This window comes from Excalfactoria chinensis, chromosome 2 (genome assembly GCF_039878825.1).
Source record: "Excalfactoria chinensis isolate bCotChi1 chromosome 2, bCotChi1.hap2, whole genome shotgun sequence".
NCBI classification, from domain to species: Eukaryota; Metazoa; Chordata; class Aves; order Galliformes; family Phasianidae; genus Excalfactoria; species Excalfactoria chinensis.
In genome coordinates, this window is record NC_092826.1 from 124,742,402 (window position 1) to 124,769,919 (window position 27,518).

The 27,518-nt window shown below is 37.0% G+C and overlaps 1 protein-coding gene across 5 annotated transcripts in view; it reads left to right on the forward strand.

Annotated features, from left to right (window-relative positions):
* The window catches only part of MLLT10 (MLLT10 histone lysine methyltransferase DOT1L cofactor), a 121,497-nt gene that overhangs the window by 43,015 nt on the left and 50,964 nt on the right, over positions 1-27,518 (forward strand). For all 5 annotated transcript variants that reach the window (XM_072330362.1, XM_072330361.1, XM_072330365.1 and 2 more), the window contains 5 exons: positions 1,903-1,996; positions 3,760-3,855; positions 13,138-13,233; positions 20,250-20,505; positions 22,027-22,593. In XM_072330362.1, the coding sequence (XP_072186463.1) occupies positions 1,903-1,996; positions 3,760-3,855; positions 13,138-13,233; positions 20,250-20,505; positions 22,027-22,593 (1,109 nt within the window). The remainder of the gene's footprint in view (positions 1-1,902; positions 1,997-3,759; positions 3,856-13,137; positions 13,234-20,249; positions 20,506-22,026; positions 22,594-27,518) is intronic.

A 27,518-nucleotide genomic window follows, 5' to 3' on the forward strand; every position in this document is an offset into this window, starting at 1 on the left:
TTAGGTTTTCTCTGTTGCTGCTTGAGAAAAACTAGCCATATCTGTCTGATTCATTCCACTTTAAGCTGTTGTGGTTGGCAAGCATTCAGAAGATGCTTGTCTCATTTTATGGGTTTCTAAAAGAGACTGTATTAGATGACAACAAATGTCAGCAAGTGAGATGAGGTAAAGGGATTTCCACCTCAGAATTTCTGGAGGATATTTACTCTCTCAAATTCAGCTGAAGCTATTTTGTAATAGAAGATTTAACAGATTATGTAGGTACGTTAGCTGTAGATTTACTCATCAGTTTTATGAGGGCCCCATTGTACTTCATCATTTCTGTATAGAAGCTCAGCCTAAGAAAAGATATTTGCACACCTACTTATAAGTATTTTCTTCAGTGTAATCAAGTGTTACTTTGAATGTCTTGTTCAGATTAAGTACTGATTTCTTTGCAGTTCTGCACATCCTGATTTGCAGAGGTGAGGTCCTCTCTGCTGTGTGGTTTCTGTTGTTTTTTGGTTTTGCGCCTTCAGTGCTTATCTATCTGGAGGGATGTTGAAGTCTTACTTCTTCAATAACTGGCTCATTTTTTATTGGATGTAATCAATGTCAAGTTTGGTTTTATGGTGAAAACAGCCTTTGCTCCTGAAAACTTGCATACCGTCTTGAGAAGTTGCTTATGGATGTGAAAAAAATGTCTGCATCCAGTTGTTTGAAAGAAGAGTCCTTTTCATCTCTCATCTCTTTCTTCCAAAATCTTGTTATCAGTGAGCGTAGAAAGAACATGAGCATCACATTCAAAATAAAAATATATACCATTTTTAATCTTGGTATATATTGGTATAGTACTGAGGATATTGAGTGGCTTCTGTAATATTTATGACATGGAAGAAAAATGTGAAAACTACAGAAAATAGAGATCCAGATCAAGCTGTGTCAGTTCTGCATTAACAAAATGAGTGTCTAATGAAAAAAGAGCAGGAGTCCACCTGTTTTTGTATGACAAGCTTAGAATGACAGATCTTTGCTTACAGCCAGCATTTGCTGTAGGTGTGCGTGTATTTAGTAGACAGTATTTCTGGGTTGCACAAGAATGTGATATATAAATTAGGGGAAAGTGATTTTTAAAAACAGTGATAATAAGCTGCCATGTATGTTGTTTTTTCATTTACGTACCTCCTTGCATCACTTCGCCTGTAACATTGCATTATTATGCTAATGAAAATGATGTAGAAAATGAAGCCGAATAACTTGGTTTTTCAATATCTAGGTTGGTTTTGATACAGAAAATAAATCAACTTTACTAATGGTGAAAAGCAGATTTGACTTGAAAAATGTAGTTGAATAAGGTAATATTAGCCCAGACAAAGTAACACTGTAAGTCATTTTCTTCTTTTAAAAGGAATTAACCTGCCACAGTCTTTTAAACCAATGAAATATGGTTAGATTTATTATGTCATTGAAGATCTATTTAAAAAAAAAAAAAAAGTAATTTTCTTGGCAGAGCAGAGAAGGATATATGCAACCAGAGGAATTTCTTCTTTGGATCCACACTGTAATTTTGTTTAAAAACAAAGCAAAAACCAATCAGTTCTTTCTGTACGTTATTTTGACTTCACTTTGAGCTAATAATCACCACTAACTGATTTGTTTATTTGTGAAAGCAACTCAAATTTTTCAGGCTACACATTTATTTAAATGGCTGGTAGTTGTAGGAGAAAGTCATCAGCTGTAAGTAGCCACAGGGTTTTTATTGGGTTACCGAGGTGGGTTAGGTGCTGACGTGCTGTTAGAAGTCACTTGTTTGGAAACCTCCTCTAATTAAACACAGATACAAGCATCCATATATTATCAACTGTGTTACTTTGGTGCAGGTCGGTATTTGCTTGTCTTGAATATTGTTTGGTTTGTTTCTAGTGCACAGTTTGCAGGACTTCTTTGTGAAGAAGAAGGCAATGGTGCAGATAATGTCCAATACTGTGGCTACTGTAAATACCATTTTAGTAAGCTGGTAAGTAATAGTTAAATTCTGTACATTAACGACACTAACTTATTTTTTCACTCTGAATTGCTATTAACAGTAGGAATAATATTTTCATGTGGCTCAAAAAGTAGAACTTTTTTGGTAGCTTTTCATTCTAGATAAAAATGTTTTAGTTTATTTTCTAAAAAATAAAGAAATAACACATCTAGTTTGTATTTGTATTTTTTGTAATTAGTAGCTGAAAATACTTTTTCCTTGTTATTCTGTATATTGGATTATAAAGAAGGCTTTCATTTCTTTCTCCGTCTGTCATTCTGTTTTGCTGTTGTTCCTTCTGTCTTCACTGTATAGCCAGTGGATGTTGTGCTCATAAGTTCCTTTAAACACAACCTCAAGAACATGCCTTGGGGTTAATCTTTTTTAAAAAAAACTAAAACTTTGAAACTTCTCAGTTATTTCAGCAGCTCTGTGTCAGACTCCTCGAGCTTTCCTTTTAACACCTGTTTGGCAGTTCCAGATATATGTGTACATGGGTGGACTTAAAGAATTAGAATCATTTGAGTTGGAAGGGACCCTTAAAGGCCATCTAGTCCAACTTTCCTGCACAAACAAGGGCACCTACAGTTAGATCAGGTGCTCAGAGCCCTGTGTGGTCTGAACTTGAGTGTCTCCAAGGACGGGCCTTCTGCCACCTCTCTGGGCAAGCTGCCTTAAGTGTTTTAGTGACATTTTAAAAACACTATTTACAAACATTGACATATGAAAATTAAAATATATGTACTGAAATTCATATGTTGCTGTAAATATGGTGAAACTTGTAGGTTACTTGTTCTCACTGCTGAAAAGCTGAGTATTTTGGAGTCTTAGTCACATTGCAGTGAAGTGAAAACAGGGCCAATGAGCCCTTTTAGGTTTGTAGAATATAAGCTCAGGGAGGTTAGCTCTGTGAATATTGATGAATTTATTTCATAATAAAGATAAGTCAGTGCCTTCTAGACGTGAATTAATCTGTTTTTTTGTTTTTGTTTTTTTTATTTAAATCTTGAGCTAAATATTTGAAAAGAACAAAACTTATGCATTACTTAGTAGTGAAAGCAAGCTCTACGCTTTTACACATTTTATACATTTGATTTCAGTGTGCCAGTGCAACTGTGTTTGGGAACTTGTATGACTATTTGAAACACAAGGTAACAGTAAAGACACAGCATTGTGTTTGACACAATAGCTTGCCATCGCAAAAACAGTAAAGGCTGGAAAGATCATGCTAGTGTTCTAACATTTCTTTAGAGATATTGGGACTGTTGATGCCTGATAAATACAGGTATTTGTTATCTGTTACTGAAAATGATGGATGTTTTATAACTACTTGGAAAAGCACTGACTTGAAGTTGTTTATACAACTCAGTTATGAGCTATAATATGTACAGTTATAATACAGCGACATATACTTTTTGGGCACTGGCTAGCACAAATATGTGGCTTCAGAATAGGCTCTTGAACATAATGGAAATACATGAAGATCTTTTAACCTTTAGGAAATGATGTATCTCTTTCTTTGGGAAAAAACATTTTGTCTGTGAGGTATGAAAGTCAGTGAAAGGATAGACATTTTCTGGATGTACATTCAGTAGTCTTGTTAATTTTACCCATGTTAGTTATTTGTCAGGCTTTCAGTAACTGAAGTTTTTTTTCTTCAAGCAGTAAGGCATTTTATCAGTTGAAATGCTTTCTATTTTTATTTATTCAAATGATTCTTTTTGTATATCCATAAATATGTTTTCTCTTTTTAGAAAAAGAGCAAACGGGGATCTAATAGGTCATATGATCAAAGTTTAAGTGATTCTTCCTCTCACTCTCAGGATAAACATCATGAGAAGGAGAAAAAAGTAAGTGGATTTGTCGTTGCTAATTATGTGGCACATCTGCTTAGTAGTAGAGCTTTCTGATAAACATTTACCTTTTTCTGAAAAGCATGAGGGAAATCTTGTTCCTGAAGCACTGACTAACACAGGCGATGAGCTAGAGGTTCTAGGGTCCAGTCAAGAAGCACCTTCAGGTGTGGTTGTACGCATGCCTTTATGTTTCTTTATGGCTAGTTTTGGGATACACACTGAAACATGTCTGTTGGGAAGGCTGTTTTCATGCAGCTTCTTTTGCCTTAGTTTTTCTATTAGAGATTTTTCTTTTTTGTATAGCAGTTGTAACTAGGAGGGAAAGAGTAAAGGGAGTAGATTATTCAACAAGTGTCTGAGTAATCAACATCTAGTTCATCATGTTTGTATATTGCATGTTTTTCCCTATGGAGGATCTTACACCTCCTGTTGACACATTTTAATGGTACTGGTGATTAGATCCACTGTTGTGGCAAAATACCTGGTAATTCACCTGGGATTTTTCCAGCGAGGGTACAAAGGTAGCAAACCAATTGCTAACTTTCTGTCACTGATGAGTTATTACAAGAATTTAACTTCATATGATTTTTAAAATGAATTTTAAATGTATGAGGATTATTTTACATTTTTACTGCACTTATCCTATACAGCTTAATAGACTTTCCCGTGAGTATGGATGGACTTAATGTTGTATTTTTCCAAAAGCATACAAATGGAAAAAACAGAATATGTACTGAAGATATGTACTGAACAAGTGTGTATTACTTGGAGTAGCTGTACTTACAGTGACATTTAATAAGAAATATCTGTCTTCAGGGCACTAGTCTCTTTAACATTGGTTTGGTTTTCAAGCTTACTTCCACTCTGGATGGGTGTTGGTTTTCATTGTTCCAGGACTGTCTTTTGTAAAGATATCTTTAGGTCTGGTTAATAGTAGTACTGAATAGTTCCATTTTCATCTGGTGCTGAAGAAGTATGTGTGCAGTGATGCAGTAGTACCTCAACCAAAATTTGAGTGAAAGTAACAAAAATATGGGTTCTTGGCTGTTCTTTTCTTAGCAGTATGGGCATGGAAGGAAAAAAAAAAAATTGAATGACACTACAGAATTACTTCCAGGTTAAGAGTCTACTAGTATTCACTTTATTTTTTTTTTTTTTTAATTTGCTTAATTTTCCACCGTTGCTGTATTGTAGATAATGCTTTGTAAAAATACATACATGGATTTTTATTCAAATTGACAAAGCCTTGAAGTTAAAGTTGAAACTTTGAGTTGTTTCATGTATCTGACCAGAACAAAAAAAGTGACTTTGATTGGAGATATTATGGCCTGAAATATAGCTGTGAAATAGTTTGAGAACACCTATGTATCTTCAGTTTGTTCTGCTAACTGCTGCGCTTCTCCTATGCTGAGCTCTTCTTGACATTGTTGATGTTGTGTTTTGCCGTTGAAACTTTTGACCCTTTTCTTTAACTATGATGTTTGAAATGAATAGGATTTTAAAAGTTTTTCTACATTTCATGAACTGAAATGTATTTCTCTAGAAGATTGCATGACCTGTAATACCAGGTAAAGCAGTACTGTTAAATGAAGTTGTTCTGGATTGATGTTTAGAGGTTTTCAGGGTATATTATGGCATCTTCACATAATCAGACTTCATTTGCTTTGTACGTTGTATCAGAAGGTGCTGTTTAAAGTTAAATAATTGATGGTATAATTCATTGCTTGGTAGAAAAGAGTTGCAATTTTCAGAATTTGTAAATCACTTAAGTTTTCATGACTATGGGCTTTTGTTTTGGAATTCCATCTGACATGCTTAATAGTTAACAAATGATCCATTCTTTGCAAAATATTGGTCAATGAGATACATTTGGTATGAAAGGCTGTAAAGATAAGCAATAGTGTATAGAGCTGCTTGAAGTGAGTTTTTGATTGCTCAAGAAAGGCAGAGCTTACAATCCAGTAATAAAAAAAAAAGAAAAAAAGGAATCACCCCTTTCTGAGGATCAGGGCTCACCAAACACTCCAAAGGAGGTATTTCCTTTGCAGCTGCGAGCCCTTAAATACAGTTTGGGAAGGGTGGACCCTGGGTCCGCCCCTTCCAGTCACACAGGTGAATTGCTTCCACCTGTGCTCCCAGGGCTGGTCATGTCCCTTCAGGTGCTTAATTACTGGTTCAGTCTGTGACCTCATGGTTCCAGTACAGAGGCTCATGCAGTAAAATTGATTACCATCTCCCCATGATGGCTTGTTTTATTGTACTGCGTATGTGATACACTACGTCTTGGAGGAGAAGGGTAACTATTTAGGGTGACTTTTCTTATTTTCTCTTCTGCAAATTCATTTGGAATATTGATTATTCTCAGAGTAAATGTTTGTATTTTTATTTCAATATAAATAGCTTTGGGGAGGGTGTTTTTGTACTATCATTTGTCTTTGTATTTTGAAAATCTGGATAATCTGAGCTTTGGGCATCCTTATGTCTTTCTGTTCGAAAAGACAGAAACCATGAGCTTAAATTCAGATGTAGTTGTTTTGTTCAGACCTGAAAAACTATCCTTGAGCAGTCAGTACTGGGACCAGTGCTGTTTAATATCTTCATCACTGGGATTGAGTACACCCTCAGCAAGTTTGCAGATGATGCTGAACTGTTTGGTATGATTGACATGGATGAGGGATGAGATGCCATTCAGAGAGATCTAGACAGGCTGAGCAGTGGGTGCAGGTGAACCTCATGGGGTGCAGCAAAGCCGAGTGCAAAGCATGGCAGTCCTCACTGTCAGTACAAGCTGGGGGGTGAAAGGATGGAGCAGAGCCTGGCTAAAGAGTAATTACAGGTGCTGAAGTAATAGAAATCATAGAATGGCCTGGGTTGCAAAGAACCACTGTGGTTATCTAGTTTCAACCAGCAATATGTCCCTGCAGCCTAGGAAACCAACTGTGTGCTGGGCTGCAGCAGAAGTGCAATCAGCAGGTCAAGGGAGGTGACCCTGCTCCTCTACTCAGCACTGTGAGACCTCACCTGCAGTACTGTGTCCAGATGCGGAGGCCTCAGTACAGGAGAGGTGTGGTCCAGTTGGAACGTGTCCAGAGGAGGGCCACAAAAATGATCCCAGGGATGGACCACCTCCCCTGTCAGAACAGGCTGAGAGAGCTGGGGCTGTTCAGCCTGAAGAAGAGAAGGCTCCAGGGGGAGCTGAGAGTGGCCTTTCAGTATCTACAGGGGGCTGTAAGAACAGACTCTTTAGCAGGGTCTGTTGTGGTAGGACAGGGGGGAATGGTTTCTAACTGCAAGGGATGAGGTTTAGTTTGGATATAATATTGGCATGGGTAGCTGTCATTTTTGTAAACATATACTGAGTTGAAAAGATTTTGTTCTTCAGAATAGTCTCATTTGGGCACTGTGCAATTAATGCATAAAGATGTAACAATAAAAAACAACTGAAAAGCTTAGGTATAATTTAATTGTAATGAGCAATTAGAAACTACAGAATAAATAGCTCAGTTACTCCCTGATTACTGCAGCACTAAAAATGCTTAGTTGTTACAGGGAGCTGTTACTTAGAAGTGATTAGAGATGAATCTGTGTGCCTTGTAAGTAGGATCAGTAGTATCTTGCTTTGACATTCCACTATAATTCCCCTTTTTTCACTGCCCAAGTGTTTACCTCAAGGTTTTTGGGGAAAAACTTGGAGAACAGGAAGCTGTGGAAGAACACCTTATTTTGCTGATGTTCCTGCTGGCTTTGTCTTTGGAAAGAACTAAAGCAGGATTTTTGAACATCTGAGATCAACCTTTGTGTCATGGAAATGTTTTGTGGCACTTGTAGAAAATTCAGCAAGCTTTTTGTGTTTATTAGTTCTTAGCAACTGAAACAACCAAAAGTCTGTGCCAGAAGTGCTTTAGTGTACGTGGGCCAGGACAGTGAAATGTAAAACTCTTAGTAAACTATGTAAGAAAAATTCTATAGCTAGCAAAACTGAGAGATTCTCCTTATAGTAAACTTTACTTATCTATTCTTTCTTTAAAGAAAAACAATCTGTCAAGGTTTAATGGTGCAGAGAGGGGCTTGAGAGAAGAGCATAGAGGAGCCTCAGTTGCTCTTTTATATTCTTTTGTGAAACTATTTCATTTTGACTTTTGTAGTAAGTTCTTTCCACACTCATCAAAAGACTTCACTGAGAAAGATCACATTGCTTCTCCATATTGCCTCCTTACTCTGCAGGGATCATCCAAAATACTTTCAGTTAAAAATAGCCATTATATAGTTCTTATATTATTAAGTCTTCATATTTTATTCATTATTATGATATTTACTTCAGTTACATCAATAGTTTTCTAACACTTTGAAGTAAAGGCGTTATTGGACTGACTGTGATATTTGACTTTTTTTTCCTTCAGTCGCAGTGTGTTGTAGTATCCTTTGCTTACCTCCTTGGTGTTGGCACTCTGCCACATTATAAGACAAAGGAGATAACATTTGAACAACTACAGCAAAGAATCAGCTGAAGCTTGAAGTGACTTGCATATTTCTTATTGGAGAAAATAATGCGGTAGATGTTGTTAGCTATTTGAATACGAAACGTTGTCTGAATATTAAAAATAGGTCATTAAGTTTACTGCTTGATTTTGCTTCTGTTTGGGCAATGTGTCTGCTTATATTTGTATTCTGTAACAATAGCTATGAAAGATGTAGAGTAAATGGTGCTTTAAGATACTCTTCTTATTTGCTTTGGATCCCAGGTTACACCATGATTGTTAGTAGTTCATGTTGACTTTGTTTGACTTGTGACTCTTTGACTTGTTTGACTTGCAACTGTTCCTAGAAGGTATTCTTGGTACTTCATTTAAAAAAAAAAAAGTTGTAGCTACATGCTGTTCCCCAGACACCAAGTTTTGCAATTAAAAGTGAACTGTAATGTTAAGCTTACTGAACCAGGAAAATGTAATTGATCCCTTTTATTTGCCATTGTATTTGCATATTTCTTGACATATATTTGATGGGTATCTCTAAAGATACCTTGCAGACAGTGTAGCATTTCATAGTATGTAACATATGTTTTAGACGCTTAGGGTTTTTTTATAGGAATAAATGAAGTTGAATGTGTACAATAAATAGAATAATAGGTAGCTTAGATTGGAAGGGATGTCAAATATGATCTGGTTCCAGCCCCTTGCTGTGGACAGAGTTGCCTACCAGTAGATTTGGCTGCCCAGAGCCTTATCCATCCTGGCTATGAAAGCCTGCAGGTATAGAGCATTCAGAGCCATGTCCTTGAGAAAGGTGCAGAAGAATACTGGTCCCAGGACAGACCTTGGTGTTATATTAGTTGTCACTGGCCTCCATCTGAACACAGAGCTGTTAATCACAACCTGTGACCATACAGCCAGTTCTTAATCCACCAAATAGTACAGCCTTTGAATCCATATTTCTCCAATTTAGAAATAAGAATGTGTTGCAGCACCATGTGAAAGGCCTTGCATAAATCCAGGTAGATGACATCACTTGCCCTACCTTTGTCTGCTGATGCTGTTGCTCCATTTTAGAAGACCTTCAGACTGGTCAGTCATGATCTGTCCTTGGTGAAACCATTGCTAACATCTCAGATCATTTCCTCATCCTACATGCACTGTAACATCTTCCAGGGAGATCTGCTTCATGATCTTCCCAGGCACAGATGTGATGTTCACCAGCTTGTAGCTCCCCTGGTCTTAAATTTCTTTCTCCCTTTCTTTAAAAATGGGAGTGATGTTTCCCCTTTTCCACTAACTGGGGACTCTATGTAGACAGCCACAACTTTCAAATATAGTGGGGAGTAGCTTGGCAACCACATCAGCCAGTTTGTTAGGACCCTGGGATGCATTTGTCAGGCTCCATAGACTTGTACACATTCAGTCTTACGCAGAAGCCTCAGATGTGCTCTGCTCTTACAATGGGAGGGATTTCACTCCCCCTAGCCCCTGCTTAGAGTCAGAGACATGAGAGGTGTGGGAAACCAGACTGGCAGTGAAGACGGAGGCAAAGAACTCAGTTACCTCAGCCTTCTACATGTCTGTTGAAGCCTGTTCCCCTTTCCTGTTTATTGGAATGGGTGTACTCTTACTCTCCTTTGCCAATCTCTTCTTACCAATGTTTCTAAAGAAACCTTTTTTGTTATTTTTCATGTCCCTCACTATGTTCGGTTCCACCTATGCCTTGGCTTTCCTGATCCCACCTCTGCATGTTAGAGTGTTCCTGTGTTCTTCCAAAGCCACACATCCTTGTTTCCGCTGCCTGTATGTTTCCTTCTCCCTCAGTTTGACCAGCAGTTTCTTCTTCAGTCATGCTGGTTTCCTGCTTCTTCTCCTTGATTTCTTGTGCTGGGGAATGGAGAGCTCTTGTGCTCTCAGAAAGGTGCTCTGAAATAGTTGCCTTAATTCAGTTAATTCGCACCATTTCTTTTGAGTTTATAAATTGCTTCTTTAAAAAGTGAATAGAACTAAGTATCCACTGCTAAGCATTGACATGAAGCTGTCTAAATAAAGAGAGGAACATATATATGTAATGACTTCTGTTTATTTCCTTGGAGACTACAACAGGTAAAAAGAACACAGTAACACTATTTGATAGAGCAAATTCTTAGCTACAAAACACTATTTTTCAGCACAATCACCACCATTAGTTGTGTGTTTTTGCCAGTGATGAACAAGAGCCTATGTGCTGTGTTCACAGAAATCCTCATGGTTGCCCAGACCGTGCCTTGTCTTTCACATTGCTGTCATCACTGCTGAACTGCACCACCCACAGCCTCATAGCCACTTCTTGATCTCCATACTTGTTCACTGAATGTTGATGAATGTCGGTGGGTGCCATTTTGTCTGTGTGGAGGCATTCAATTCCACCCCTTTGCTTCATATGCACTTCCAGGTCAGACACTGTTCCATCATCCTGCCTCTCATCTCTCACATGGCAACAGCATATTGGTTGGAAGGTTCAGTCTCTATTGCCACACCACCAGCATTCATCTCTGACATCATGGGCTTTTGGAGCGCTGCTCTACTTTATATACTGGAAGAGGAGTAGTTCATTGTGTTTGTTATATGCTACTCTTGTATAAAAGGGAAGCTGTGCATTTTTTTTTTTGCGGTTTTTCTTGCCAGTTCTTGATTGCTACTTAAAACTGTCATGATCGCTGTATTGAAGTGAGCTTTGTGAGTCTTACAAGTAATACTGTCAAGGATTGGCAGTTAGTAACAGGTTTCCTGCTTAGGGATGAATATGTGTGTGTGCTTTAAATAACATTGTCAGTATGTTCTTCCTCATCTTGTAAACTACCTCTTGTATATTTTCTTTTAGAACTGTGACAGTAGCAACATTGCTACTGCATTAAAACTGCTGTGGTTTATATTGTATAGAATAATAGACAGATACCTTAGTGAGGGCTGTTCTTGTCAAGACAAGGTAATTTAGGGCTTGAATGTGGAACGTGTGGACCATGGGCATCTTTCATTCTGGAATTGTTATGGTTATATTACTAAAAACTAGTCACAAGTAAGAGCCAAGCAGGTCTCGTGTGATGGATTAGTAAGAGCTATACACAGTTGTTTGCGAAGGACGTGGATTGTGACAGTGACAGCTATGGATTTTTGAGCTTCAGTGGTGGAAAGGTGGTACAGAAAATGCATGAGTGACAAAAGAACAGCAAGAGTACTCTGATGAAAGGACATTCCTATATGTTGTAATTATTTGAGGGAGTAAAGAATAGTGTCTGAAAGATAACAGTTTAGACCTGTGGCTGGTTTTGCTTGCTAGAATCATTAAGGGAATTAGATTTGAAAAACTGTGCTAAAAATTGGGGCAACCACAGGCAGTGGAAGTCATGGTTTTTGTGACAGAGGGAGTATTCTGCCAGTCAGAGTCCTTGTTAAGACTGTTTATTTTCTGTTTGGTTTTTTTTTTCCGTGTTGAAGATTTGCTCTGCTGTCAGTCAGTTGATACCAATGCCTTCTCTAGAATGGTGGGTTTCCAGTGGCTTTCAGGATGGGTGTCTTTGGGGACTGTGGCTGATCAGAGAAGCAAATCTGATAAAAAAGTGAAGTGTGCACTGAGTTGCCATGAAGAACTGGCTGTTTATTTTGTTTTTCTGTAGGTGTGAAAGATCATTGGTTTGTGTGTCTGACTTGATTGAAAGTTTTGATATTTGTTGAATGTTGTGGGAATTCATGTCGCTTTGTCACTCCTTTTCTGGATCAAGAAGCAAATGATATTTTAAAACTCTTGCTTTGCTATGTATGCATCTTTATGGTGAGATGAGTGTGAAACTGTGAGGAGTCAATTTATTGGGAGCTAAGGCTCTTCATCCCAGCAGGTTGTTGAAACATTTATTCTTATCTGTATAAAACCTGAGCATTCATTTCAAAGGTTTTCCTGCAAGCGAATTTTTCTCTACTTCTTTGATGTTATTTCCATCTGGAGTCAATTCACGTTCAGAAGTAGGATGTCTGAATTTTTGTTAGAAAGGAAGAAACAAGAAAAGAGTAAAAAATGGAAGGATGATTTGTTAGAGGAGGTATAACCTGAAAAGAGGAGGGAATATAGGGCTAAGAACATCAGACCTCCTGTGGTCAGTATCTTTATATGCAAAGGCCTTCAGGTGAGGTACCCTTCCAGCATCTGCTGGTGGCTCCTGTCAGTGCCATCTGCATGTGCCTTGGTAACCTGTCCTAGCAAACTTCGTGTTGGTATTTTGGATCTGGGAGAGAGATTTGCTGTGATGCTGATGCTTTAGGGATTTAAAGCATGTTTTTTCCAGATTGTTCAAGTAGTTTATTTTATGTACCTGCTCATACCCTCCCTTATCTCCTGTTTTGTATCCATCCCTCTTTCCTTCTTGACAAATCCTTTTGTATTGAGAATACTATCTAAGTTATTTCAGTGCATTACAGAATATAGTTTGAAGTCTTCCTGGCTATTATTTTGATCAGAACTCTTATGTTTCATTGCCTGAAACAGTCCCTTCTCCAAAACAAAATCCTCTGATGTAAACTTCCCTCAACAAGTTTATGTGAGGTGTTATAAACTTCAAATCCTACTTTGTGATGTATGTTGTTGTCATTATGACACCTGCACACTTTACTGCAAAAGGGCAAATTCCATATTTCTATTTAAATGGCACATGGGAAGCAAACTTTCACATCTGCATATGGACAAAAACAGAAAATGAAAAAAACCCCAAACAAACAAAGGTGGGCTGCGTTAAAGTTGAAGCTGAATTATATTTTGTTTTGTTACTTCCAGAAATATAAAGAGAAAGATAAACACAAGCAAAAGTATAAGAAGCAGTCGGAGTCCTCACCGTCCTTGGTTCCATCTCTTACTGTAACTACAGAGAAAGTAAGTTGATTTTTTTTTTTAACTCTTCTTCCACTTTCATTACTTATGCTGACTCCTCATAATGTTTCCAGGATATACTACAAGAGCTTTAATGATAGTATGGCATTCTTATTTTAGCTGTCTACTCTGTTGGTTCTGTGTTCTTTCAGTCCTGCTAGCAGGACAGGAAGTTACCTTCCTCCTATCTCTTCCCTCCTCCCATCCCCCAAAAAAAAAGACTCTAATGATGGTATTTCATAATAGCATAATGGTATTTAGAAATGTTTTCTCACTTCAAAGTTGGAAAACATTTGTTCTATTCACATGGGAATGTTTGACATCCAAGTTGTGGAGTCATAGCTGAATTATCTATCAGTACGTGGAGTATTTTATTCTTCAGGAAAGATGCTGAAGCTCATTCTAACTGCGTCTAGTTTTTTTTTATGAGTTGCAGTATTCAACAAACATGTTTATGTGCATATGGTGTACCAAGACTGTATCAGGACAGGCTAAAAACAATTGAAATATCAGCTTTCTCTGGTCCCTGTAATTCTTCTGTCAACTAATAAATGGTATAAACTTCAAGAATCATCACCAAGAATGCAAGTTTTATAGTATGTTTTGTGTATTTTTCTGTTATTGTTAGTAGGAGTATTGACCTGAGGATGTGTACCTGTTAAAATCATAGTTTGTGACTCATGCTTCTGATATAGTCTGGTTTCTGGTTCTGTTGTATTCTTTTGATAATGATAAGTCAGCTGAGACCTACTAATTAGTGGTTTTCTGAATCTTACAATAATTCTGTAGTTCTTCATTTTTAAATATAAGGTAGAACCAATTTACTACTTTGCTCTTCTGATTTAAGAGTGATCAGATACTGCAATCAGTGTGCAGTTAGGAGTATGGTGGGTTTTTATTGAAATGGTTGTAGAACTCCTTGAATTATACTGACTGGTCCACGTGTTTGCTTGTTTTAAACTTCATTTTATTTACTTGTCTGGAGCCTGTTTCTCTTGAGTCTCAGATAACTCCTAAAATAGCTTATAAGAGAATTTTCTTGTGTGAGAAGATCCTGTAGGCTATATGATTTTGTGCTACTTATGTACTTATCTTTCTTGGGTATATATCCCTTTTGTACTTCTATGACATAATTATCATGAAAAGTTTTATTAACAAGTGATGTTACAATATTTATGTGAGAGTTAAAGTATGTGGAAGTATTGGTCGTTTCTAAGTCCTACCTGTTAGAATATTCTTTTAATGTGGAAGAGGGAGTTGGATTGTTCCCCTGCTAATCTCTTTTCTAATGGTTTTTCATAATTTCAAGGTGTGCAATTGAATGGTGTGCACTTTTTAAGATGAACAAGAGTAAAATACCACTTTTAACATCAGTAAAACAACATTTTTAACAGGCCTCTGACTATTTAATGCAAGTTAAATATGATAATATTGCTGAGTTGCTAGCCATACAGTTGTTAATTGGAATTAACTCTACTATATATGTATATATTTCAAGTCAATTTATGTAGTTAAATCTATAAATAACATGAACATTTAAATCATTTTTGCATTCCTAGAATATTTAGACCTTGCCTCTTGATAGTCCTCAAAAATCATTAAATGTATAGTGTTACCAAAAACACGTTGTGACTAATAGCAAGGTAGACCTAGAGTAAATACTGAGAACAAGAGCTGTCTGTAATTCTAGAGCTCAAACTGTAACTGAAGTCACTGAAAAAAAAGCAACAAACAGAAGTATTCATTGTAGAATTGAAACAGCAACACTTCAGTTTGCTTTTGTTTTCTACCTTATCTCTCTGTTTCTTTCTACCAGAGTGGTCTAAGTATTTTCTAGATCCTTTCTGTGGTTATTTTTTATTGAAGCTACTGCATGTGATCTTTTTCTTTAAATGTCTGCTGTCCGTTTGGAAGTGATTTCTCTGTGGCTACTTCCTTGACATACCTTCTGCTCATTTTTTTCCTAAGTCCCTTTGACACAAATTTGGTTTTCTGAACTCTGTGGTCATACAGTGCTCCTCAAAAATGTGTTCCTTAAAATTGGAAATTTTAGTAGTCTGAGAAGCTTTGCTTTCTTCTGATAATCATGTTTGCTTCAGAACATTTTCTATGCTACTTTTGTGTGTTCTTTTACATAGTGTTGTCAGAATTGATTTGAACTTGCTGTCTTTTTCACAGCAGTCCATCTTTGCAGTGAGCACACTGTTATCGTTGTTTATAATCACTTCTGCTATCACAGCCTTTCTATTGTGGGAGCTGGAATTTGCAATGAATTCATCTTCTTCTGTTTAAAGAAGTGAAAGCCTTTGTGGTAGGAATGTTGATGTCCGTTTACGCAGGTGGTACCTTGGAGTATGTTTTTAACTGGATGAGCGGCTTCTTAAGTTATATTTGTGAAGAGCTGCGCAGTAAAACTGTGAGTTTACATTATGTGATTTAGTATGTTTGGTTGTTCTGTAAGACATAATTTGAACCAATTTTACTGAAGTTTCAGTGCAATGGCTGCATGCGGTTCAGAGCACAACCCTCCTCGAAAGGCAGCTTTGCATCTCTGGGATATCTCAGCAGGCACCACTTAGTTGAGATCGGTTATGTTGGAAAAAGTTTGAAATACGAAATTCTGAACTTCTCTGATTACTGTGCTGGCATTTTTTCACCTTTCTTTTGGGACGTATGTAATGAATGCTTTTAGGTGTGGAGTAATTTGGGCTTTTTCTCTCTGCCTTTTCAGATGAGGATTTTTTTTTTTGTTGTTGCTGTTAGTTTGTTTTTATTTGCATTTCTGTTACATAGTTGTGAATATTCTGTTTCATTATAGTTACAGCATATACAGGAGAGCCACTAACCTTTTATTTAGTCCTGATAAAAACTCCTTTCTTGTATTTTGAACCTTGAGAGCTCAAACGAGAGTTCAAAAATGTGCATGGCGTAACAGATTCAGAAAAATGACGATCACTTCTTTCTGGTTGTCTTTTATCTGTAACCCAAGAAAAACTCAATCCAAAACAGCTCTTCTAGAAATGCTAAGACAGCGTATCTGCTTTCAGATTGTAGCTGGTGACAGGTATCTGTAAGAGTAGGTCACACTAAAAGTCAGCAGATGGGTTCTCAAGGGAGGTGCTCTCATCCTAGTGCAGTAGAAAATGGAAGGGAACAAAAAGAGAACGGTAATCTCTATTTACGACTGAGTATTGCTGTACTTCACTTGTGTGGTGTTTGTGGGCTGTGGGTTTGTGTGTACGTGACTTTTTGTTGGTTTGTTCTACTTGGACTCATCTCTTACTACCTGGCACTGCGGTGGTTGATGGCGTGCTGCGGCCTTTCCCTCTGCAAGAGTACTGTTCTGTACATCTGGATTTGGGCTAAAGGGTTTTCAAGTGTTGAGATGCACTGTGTATGTTAAGAATGATTATTATGCTTTTACAGTGAATCTAAAGCTATTCCAGAAGTTTTAAGACTCACTCTCCCTGCTTTTAAGACTTGCTGTGGTGCACACAGGGTGATATATATGAGGCATAAAAGTGACAGTAACTCTCTGCACCAAGTTGGCAGTGTAAAAGTGAAGTTTAAGGGGAAAAAAAACCTGCAAACTGATTTATGAGAAACATAAAGGAGCTGTGATGTACACAGAGTTCGCTTGATAATTGCAGTAGCAATTGCTGTCTGACTTGCAGAACAGGAGGAACATTCATGAACTGGTTATTTCAGTTCTCACAAATAAACCAAGGAATGGGCTTGGGGGACGACATCAGAGGAATCTCTGTTTTGGGGGGATGTTTGTACTGAAGTGAAGGGAAATGACTGACGGCAGTGTGAGCAGGGGCGGGGGATGCCTTAAGCTGTGTCTTCCCTATAAAAATCATGTGCTGGGGGTAGTGGGAAGGCATGGTAGGCTCCAGGGGACAGCAGAATCTGAAACCAGTTATTAAGGAACCAAAGAAGTTCGGCCTTCATCCTTAGATCACTTGTTCCTTGCCACCACTCACTTGCAAAACCCAGCCAAATCAATCTAACTTTGCCATTGGCCTCGGCGTTTATCTTAGGCCTTCATCTTTTAGAGTGTGGCATTTTAGAAAAACCGTTCAGGAGTTGGTAAGTTGTCTTATGAACCATTTAGCTTTATAACTGAATTGTGCTGCCCTTTCATCTTGGATGGTACTGAACATCTTTTGGATTCTCAAAGTAATTAATATTCAGATCTGTTTAGGATACTTTCTTGCAATTAACTCCTTAAAGAGAGGAACACAATCTGGAGAAAAAAAATTACTGATAAAGTGATCCGATTTTTCTTTGCTTCATGTCTCTTATATCCTATTAGTATTCAAGATATTCTGAGCAAGCACGTATGTTTCAGAATATTTCACAGCATGTGCTGAAACCTGTTGAGTGAAACTTTCATGAGCAGAACTGCAGCGTGTGTGTGTGCATGTTCTCCAAAATCTGCTAAATACAGGATTCGGGAATGCAGTCTCTGAATGTTTCTTTGGTATTAGTAGCTAAATCATATTCTGACCTTTCTGGTGATGGCAAATGAAACATTATATTCTCACATCAAATCTCTGTGCAGTGTATGCAAATGACAGCCTACTAGTCATTGCCTAGTCCTGGCCAGTTCTTGTAGAGCTTAAGTTAAGCTCTTAATTTCCATTATACCATGTAAAAACCTGCAACCAAAAAGGCCTCCAAACCAACCCTGCAATAATGGAGAAAAGGTACTAGGTAACATCAAAATATGGTTGCTGATAACTATAGTGAATTGTCCTAGCAGTTAATATTCAGCTGAGGGGGTAGTGGATAAAGATTAAGAGAATAAAGAGTTAGATAAGAGAAGCCCCAGGTCCCAGAAAAAGCTGACTTGGAGGGAGTGGGTTATTGCATGTCTGGAAACCCTTTGTTCAAGTGACCCACATTTGAACCACTGCTTCTTAACACAGGTCAAGTGACACATCAGTTTCAGGAAAATTGAGCATACTTGTGGACTTTGCAACAGTTCAAAAAGTTAACTACTGCATTTACCTTAGAATTGGCTCCATCTTCACTGGAAACAGTTATCAGTATAGTAATGTCAAATTGAGGAAAATTATTATTAATGTTGTATTTTAAAAGACCTAAGCTAATATCCTTTCTTTACTGTTACTTAGAAAGCCTGTAATATATTTCTGTTGCAGTTTGTAATAGGATTGTGTTTGCAATTTTGAGGAGCTATATTTTGCATTTCTGCTTAAGTAGGTAAATGAAAATAACTTTTTTGCTAGTTAAAAAAGGAGTTCTATTTTAGACAGGCTGTGCAGAGTTTGTTTATGTGAGTGGGTACTTTACAGGTACTTTTCTGCATCCATAACAGTATATATTTTTCATTTAGATTATTATATAGTGAGATTCATTTTACTAGGTATTGTTTGGCTTATTTGCTATAGGAATTTAAAATAGCAGTAACTGAACAGTATGAAAATGTGAAAGACCGTTTGTTAATTTTTGGTTTAGAAATTGGTACATGTGGACATTCAAGTCATAATGGTTCTCAGCATTTCTTACTTCTATTTAGGATGTGCTCTACTTTGCAGAGTTTAGAAGCACTGTCTTTGCATGGCTTTTAGTACACTAGGCCACATAGGTGTGATGTAAGTGGGACAGAGAGCCTCAGGAGTAGCCTAAGCTTATGGGGAAAGTACTTCAAGAGCGAGTTCACTTGTCTGTGTAGGCCTGTTCTGTGTGGAGACACTGATGCCTGTAAAACAGGACATAAAGTCTAACCAGTTTGAATAGTTGCTCTCTGGAGTTTATAGCTGCTTACCTGTTGTAGTTTGGAACACGGTATAAGTCTTAGCTTTGCTTATGATGTTTACACGTAACAAATTAAAACAAAAAAGAAACCAACAGTACAGAGTAACACTAAGGTTAAGGGACTAGAGGTAGAATTCAAGCAAAGCAGTTTATCTGGAGACCAGGCTTTAGAGAAGCTGCTGACTGAGGGAAGGCTGGTGTGACAATGGAAAGTGAATGCATAAGAGCTATTGCAGTTGATTTTATTTGGTGATGAGACTATAAAGTTGTAAAAATGCATCTGGGTAGGTTCTGAAGCCTCTGTCAGATCCATTGCTGGTGATAAAACATTTCCAGTTTGATTACACTGCATTTGAAGTCTTTTCCTTCTTCCACCAGTTGATGTTACATTTGAACGTTCTATTTCACAAAATAATTGCACTTTAATCATATATCTTGACAGTCTTAACAATTAATTTTATGTAACTTCTGTTATTGCCAGTTACCTTAGTATATGAAATCTTCTAAATTTGTTATCTGAAAGAGTGGCTTCTTTTATACCCTGAGGTATATTGGAATATATAAAAAGTAGTCTTGTGTTTTTTCCAAATCATTAAAATTGTGTGAGCAGACGTGGAGAAAACTCATGTGCAGCATGTATATATAAACGTGCAGCACATATAGTTATGAAAACAAATATAAACCTGAGGCCAAAGTATCGATCTTATGGCAAGTGTAACTCAAAGGCTCTCTTCTTCAATACTAAACATAAATTAGATGCCCTGCAACTCTTTCCAGCCCTTGGCATAGGATTCTGTGTTTGCTCTGAATTTGTTGTGCTGTGAGTATTTCTGCTGACTTAAATAGGAATACTAGATGAATCAACTTGAATATGCTGGCAAGTTTATTGAACTGATTCTAGGATTTTGTATTGCATTACTAAAATGTTATTACTAATTACTGATGTTGTGCATAGTAAAACTAGTAGCTTTGTGTAAGCTATGGAGGATAAGTCATCAAGTCAGCTTCCACTGATTGTTCTAATTCGATAGTAAATGATCTGATTATAATGCCACTTAACTAATTAGTAATGATAGCTGACTATTCTTTATTTAGGATGAAATAAACTATTTTAATTTTTATGATGGGAATGTTAATACGTGTAGTGTTCTAGTTGTGTGTACTGGTTGTAACAGATCTTTGTATGACCTTACTTTTTCTTTTCTTTAATTCCATTTCACTTATCACAATGGTAGACTTACACAAGCACTAGCAACAACTCCATGTCGGGCTCTTTGAAGCGTCTGGAAGATACTACGGCTCGATTTACAAATGCAAATTTCCAGGAAGTTTCTACACACGTTTCAAGTGGAAAAGATTCTTCAGAGGCTAGAGGGTCAGAGAGCAAAGGGAAGAAATCTGCAGGTCACAGCTCGGGTCAGAGGGGAAGAAAGCCTGGTGCTGGAAGAAATCCAGGAACAACTGTGACTGCAGCTAGCCCTTTTCAGCAAGGTATTAATCGTTACGCAGTAATACTTCTTTTGCTTTGACATGAATTAGGCAGAAATCTCACATATTTAAAAAAAGATTACATATTGAGAAGTAGCTTGTCCTTCATCCTCAGTAATGAGAGTGTTGTTTTACTTGGGAAAGCATAACTTTTTACAGGAATAAAAGTTTATTGTCGTAACATGAAAAAGAAGGTTGTGCATCTTTAAAGGGCAAAGGTGATGTTTTTGTTTAGGTTGTTTAGGGTATGTTCTTTAGCTGATAAAACCAGAAGTTTTGTTTCTTCTGAACAGTTATTCCAGTGTAATGTTTAAAATGAAATTGAGTTTATGGATCTTTTGTAGCTCTGCTTTTTAATTCAAGTAGAGATGTTGCTCCTGGTTTTAATCTGTTACATGATGAAGAGTTTGGAATTTGTCTAGAACATTTATGTGCTTTTTTTTTTTTTTTTTTTACTTGAAATACTGGAGTGGTTTTTGTTTGAATTTTCAGAACTTGTAAAATTTTCCACTAGGATCTCACATTTAAATAAGAATCTTGCCTACTGTTCAGTGGTGAAATAAAACTTTATATAAAATAACACTTAATATGATTTAAAAATGAACATAAAGCAATTGTAAGTAATGTTTAGTGGACTACCAGTGACAAAATATTCATTTTTTGTAAGATTTTTTTCAGTAATTTGTGTCATTATTTAGGGAGTATTTTTTTGGTAAGACAGTGGTCACCAGTTGAAGTTTTGCAATATAATGCCCATATATGCATTCACCCCTAAAAAATTACTGAATTTCAGTAAACTAGATTGGTGTTTGTGTTTTGTAGATGTGCTTATTTTTCTGCCTTGCATGTGCTAACTCAGCATTGAAGTGACTGCATTCCAGATACTACAGAAACAATGCAGTTCTATTACGTAAAAGATCTTTATGGTTCTCTGACAATGTAAAGAAATCTTAAAATACCAATTTTATACACTTTTCTCCACTTGCTTTCCCGTCCTTTTGAAAAATACCTCTTCTGTGGAATACCTCCTCAGCCAGGGTAAATTAAATGCAATTGCTGTTCACTTGACCTATGTCAGACCCCTGATTTAGGTAGAATGGCAAGGAAGATTGCAGGAGTAGCGTAAATGTGATCACAGCATGTTTTATCATCTGCCTTCTTTTTATATAAAAGTGTGTTTAAAAAAAACCCACACAGAACAGCTTGCTCTGTTGTATGTTTGTTAAGGCTTCAAAACACTAGAGACATCATAAGTGTTTTAAAACAGAAGTTGTTATTCTCCTTCTGTTAATTTTTGTCTTATTTGTGTCCCAAATTGAGTGATAGGAGATTCAGATCCATAAGAAATAAAAATCAAGAGTAGAAATGAGTTCTTTTAAAAATAATTTTTGTCTTTTGGTGTCACTTTTCATAAAGTCTGTGCGCTTTGAAGTTTTGTATTTTAAAATACCATTTTTTTTCCATGAATTTTCATCAGCTGTAGGAAAAAAAAAAATAAAAATTGTACTTTTTGTTCCTCTTTAGGAAGCTTTTTGGGCACTCCTGGGAGCATAAAGTCATCTTCTGGAAGTTCAGTTCAGTCTCCCCAGGATTTTTTGAGTTTTACAGAAACAGATCTGCGAAGTGACAGTTTCACTCATTCTCAACAGGCTTCGTCAACCAAAGATGTACATAAAGGAGAGACTGGGAGTCAAGAGGGAGGTGTCAACTGTTTCACTTCCTTAATTGGTCTCCCTTCATCATCAGCTGTTTCCCAATCTAAAAACTTTGACAGCTCACCTGGAGACATAAGTAATTCAAGCCTTACTTCTACAGCATACAAAAGAGCTCAAACTTCTGGAATAGAAGAGGAAACTGTAACGGAGAAGAAACGGAAAGGAAATAAGCAAAGTAAACATGGGCCTGGTAGACCCAAAGGAAATAAAAGTCAAGAAAGTATTTCCCATCTTTCAGTTTCTTCTGCTTCCCCAACTTCATCTGTGGCATCTGCTGCAGGAAGTGTGACAAGCTCTGGTCTTCAGAAATCTCCGACTTTGCTCAGGAATGGAAGTTTACAAAGTCTTAGTGTTGGCTCATCTCCAGTGGGTTCAGGTAGGCATTCACTGGATTTGTTTTCATATCTCAAAAGACCTGTTATTTTAGCCTTAGTTCTGAGTATGTTTTTCATGAACAGAGTATCATTTCAGTTACCTTGAAAGTCTCATTAGTGGAAAAAAAAAGTCCAGTTTAGAATGTAGTGGTTGGAAGAGTAAGTTTTGTTCCATATGTAGGTGCCACTGTTGTAGTTGGCTGTAGTTGATTGACATATATAATGATCTGTATCTTATATAAATTAAACTTTTGAGGCTTGGGGGGAAAAGTAAATTGCATGAAAGTTTATCTGGAAATTGTGTGATAGGTTCAGCTAACTTGAGAGAGTATACAGGCTATATAGTCTGTATCTTTTTGTTGTATAGAGAAAATATAAGCAGTACTCAGGCATGCCAGCTGTGCTGAATATCCCTCAATTTCAGATTTTCAATTTAGCTCATTTAAAAAGTCAAAACTTATCTATGGATATATTATCTATTTAAACATGTAAGGGGTTATTCTGAATCTGGACTCCTGTTCACCCAGAAGACGATTTCATGACCTAGTGTGCTTTTTAGCAGTTGAGACTGGCTGGTTTGTTCTTCCTCTGTTCTGAATGTCTATGCAGTTCAGGCTGTGAGAGGCTTTCTGCTTTCAGTAAACCTATGTGTGGAGTGATGCTGCAGAATACTGTACCAAAGTCTGTCCTACTTTGAAGTTTCACTTGAGGCATTTGTGTTTAGATAAAAATAACAGTGAAGTGAGACTCACTAATTTGTCATTTTTGTTATAGTGGATTTTTTGTGTGTGCTTTGTTTTCATTTTTTTGAGAAGGAAGAAAAAACTGTTATAATTCAGGTAACAGATGGAAGTATGAGATCTTGGTTGAATTAAAAATGACCTGTGTTTCCTTGCTTCGTATTTGTCTGAGAATATTCTGGTCCTGTCAGTTCCTAGTATAGGCCTTCTTCTTGCTATGTCTGTCCTCGCTTCCTTTGCCCTCTTTGAGATCTCATTCCCCTAACTGATGGTAATGTTAAATGTGTTGCATAAATATCTTTGAAATACATGGATAGATGTACCTTGTTGGTTTTAGTAAATTTGTCATGACATATGGAGCATATAATTTTGCCTTTGTTGAACATAATTAAAAATCTCATCACCCAGCATCCTAAGGTAGACCTGTCCTCTGAAATAGTGATATTGTATGAGGACGTTGAAGAAATACACATATAAACAAGTGAGCACCTCCCCTCCCCCAAGCAAGAAAAAAGGAGGGGAGGGGGGAAGAAAGGAAAGCCACAAAACCAGAAAACCCAAAGAAACAAAACCAGATGGGAAATCTGAGCTTGGAAATTCATCCGCTAGCTTATGGTTAAGTCTGGGCATATTGTTTTAATGTACTCTTTCTCCTCTTTTACCCCTTTGTTTTGGTGGTAGCGCTTCATTCCTCACTTCATCATAAGCATTTTCAGGGTTTAGCAGACCATTTAAAACATTGTTACAACACGTGAGGGCAGATCAGTGTTATCAGAAGCATACATCTTCTCATGTATGATATGCTGGTTTTTCTCTGCCTTTAAAATGTCTCTTTGTTGTCTGGTGGAAGTAAAGGATGGACAAGTGAATCTAACCTGTTTGACTCAAATGTAATATAAATGTATAAGAAATGCAGAGAAAATTGAGGGAAAAAAAGTGTGTAGTGATTCTTAATTGGAGTTGTGTTATTTCAAAGGAGCAGAATTGGGAGTCAGAGCATATCAACTGAGAATTTGAAGCATCTTTTCAAGAATCTCCAGGTTTTTTTTGTTTGTTTTTTTTAGGTTCCTTTAGGAGCTGCAGTTATTTTTTGGAAGGTTAGCTATTAAATTGGGCCTCAAAATGATTATGCCATGCTTTCAGAATGTGTGCTCTACCCACCTTCTGGAATTCCTTTGTCACAGTTGAGACAACCTTACTGTTTCCTATGTTATTTTCTCTCCATCAGATGTGTTCTGTTCTTGTCCAGTTGTCTGTATGCTCTGGCTAGGAATGCTAAGTAGTTTTTACAGTAAAAGACCTGTCCAAACCCAGTGTTGTACTTCAGTATAGCAGTATTGGAAATTCTGACTTAGAAACAGTGCGTGTTTTTTGGCATGGGCCCCTTTGGGATTATCTTACGCCTTATCCAGATAAATTTTCAGCTTTATGTAGGAGTTTGACTGTGTTGGAGCATTCGGTAATATATTTCATTCTTCTTTCTCATCTGGTTTGAGCAATGATGATGCTTCTGCTGGGCATTATGCTCCTGTGCAAGGAGATGATCTTACTTTTAAGGTCATGGTCTTATTGGTGATGTAAGACAATGTTGAGCTTTTAAATAGATAAGTAACTGATTGAGATTGAGGCCCTCAGAGCTTGTGGCTGAGTCCTCAAGAAGTTATGTTTAAACTCCCCTCTAGTCTTTGATTTACAAGCTAAATCTATTGAGGGATAAGTAAAATTATTCTGAAGCAATTTGCGCTATTATGTTTTATCCGCAAGAAATTTGATTGTGTTACAGAGTATTACTTAATACAGAGTATTCCAGATAGTAACAATTTGTCCTTTCTATCTGATTCTAATAGATATTAGATAGATATTAGGGACTTTTAGAACTAAGCAGACTGTGTAGGAGACACACAGGGCCTAGTTTCTGTCCAAAGTTCAAGTTGAGATGCTTTTCAAAAAGATGCTACTCTCATCCCTGTGATACTTGTCAAAAAGTGATACACAAATTATATTCCTTCAATGTTTCCATAGATAATGTATCAGTGTACTATATTTAATAGTGGTATTTATTTCCTCCTAGTGAATAAATGTGGGATAGTTGAGGCATACAGAGAACATGATTGTTCAAATCTCTTTTTTCAGAGAGAACCTTTAAACTCTTAGGGAATGTTTCAGTTCACAGTTATGGGTCAGTGTGATCATAATTGTTGTGCAGAAAGAACTGATAATTTCTGATAAGAACTTCTCAGTGCTCACTGTGTTGTGGCAGAAAAATAAATATGGACCCAGTGCAGTTAGTTAGCTGGGCTGCTGCTGGCAGGAGGTGCTCAGCCATCCCTGCCGGACATCTTTTGGCTTCTTGGCTCTTTTGTTTGTTGTGCATCAGCTGCCCTCCCAGTGCTGCCAGGCTTTTGAAACTATAGAAGTTCTGTTTTGAAACAAAACTTGATTTAAAAAAAAAAAAAAAAGGAAAAAGGACAGTTTTCATAAAGAGCTGTAGAAAAATAAATTGAGTGAAAGCAGGGCTTTCTGAAGTGATTATGCTTCCCAAGGAGTGGAAGGTAAATTCTACTAACTAAGGTATGGATTGCATGTCAGGCTGTTTAGGCCAGCTTATATTAGAGAAGTTCTTGACAGCTGTGGAAGTGAGATTTTACCTGACCAGTTAATTGCTGTGTGAAAGCGTAAATGTCCATCAGGTTAAAATAGAAGTTTTGAAGATTAAATACTTGAAACTAGACTCCAAAATTATGGCATGACTCTGCATGTTGGTTTCTAGTTACGCTGCAAAACATATCATACCTCTGTACATTTATTTAAGCTGATGTGCTCTGATAATCAGCAACAAATAGCAAATATTTACCTATAACAAATGGTTTGCAAAATTGGCATCTAAAATTGATGTTTGTGCAACTGTACAGTATCTGTAGGAATACTTTGTTAGTTGCGTCTGTGCTAGTAGAGAAGAAAGTGAACTGGGCATAAGAGCTAGCTAATTGCTCTGCTTAATGTTTTCCAAATGCAGCTACAAATCTTTGGTGTTTGGTGAGGGGAGTTTTTCTAAATCTCAACCTTGTTTTGGTAAACTGTACTCTTTAGTTACACTTAACATTTAAGCCTGCAATCTGCCATGTATATTATCCTTAGGTTTAGGCTTGAATTCTCAATAAAAACTCACTTATTTTTATGTGTGGGTAATGAAGTTAAGCTACACGGTATAGCTGGAAACTGACTGGCAGTGTTGCTGTTGTTGCCGCATAGTGAACAAAACAGTCTGCTCTTCCAGGAGTTGAGTATCTTTGCAGATACAGCGAATATGAAATGTTATCACTATTATATTAAAACAACAACAACAAAAGGTATGTGTGAAAGGAGTTTTAGTTGTGTGCTTGGGTTGTGTTAGTTCTTCAGCTTGTTTTGTAAAGCTAAGAATTAGTCTTTATAGAGGGGAATAGAAAGACACTGGAACAAATCAAATTTCTATCAGATGTCTTTGAAAGGACTTGATGTTTCCTTAAACATGTATGTCTTTTGTGGAAGACAAGTAAATCTTAAATGCAGTTCTGTTGCTGTGTGGAAACTGTTGTGAGCTATGGGACTTGTTTCCGTACTTGCAGTGTCTATTTCTGAAAATCTTTAAAAATTAAACTTACTGAAATGCCTTCATTTTATATCATTTTGTAAATACCTGTATTTTTAAGAATTAAAATGTACAACTTTGAGTGTGAACATTTTTCAGCATCTGGAGTCAATTTACTGGAGTACAGCATTCCTTGTAAGTCGAATGCAAGATAGCCATCAGTCTTTTAACTCCATAAAATCTGTTAAAGGTGACAGGAGAACATAAAAAGTGTGTGGGTGGGGGCAGGGAAGGATGAGGCTTGACTGTAAAATTGGCTGTGGTTTGGGTTTTTTTGTTTACTCTGCCTTGAAAGTTGTACTTTTCAGATCTTACAGACTTTCAGGTCTTTTAAAGAAAGCAAATGTAGCTGGAAACAAGTAAGTGGTGTATTTGCAGTGGTTTTGTACTGCAAAGACTATCCAGTTCATGTGGTGAAACTTCTGTTGTAGTTGATTTTCCCAGTCGGAGGTGATAGCATTACAGTCAGGTTTTTAAAATCAGAAGGAATTGTACCCAGTGGTTAAGTATTACATTTATTAGATGTGAAGAGAAGAGCCCCAGTATCAGAAGTTAA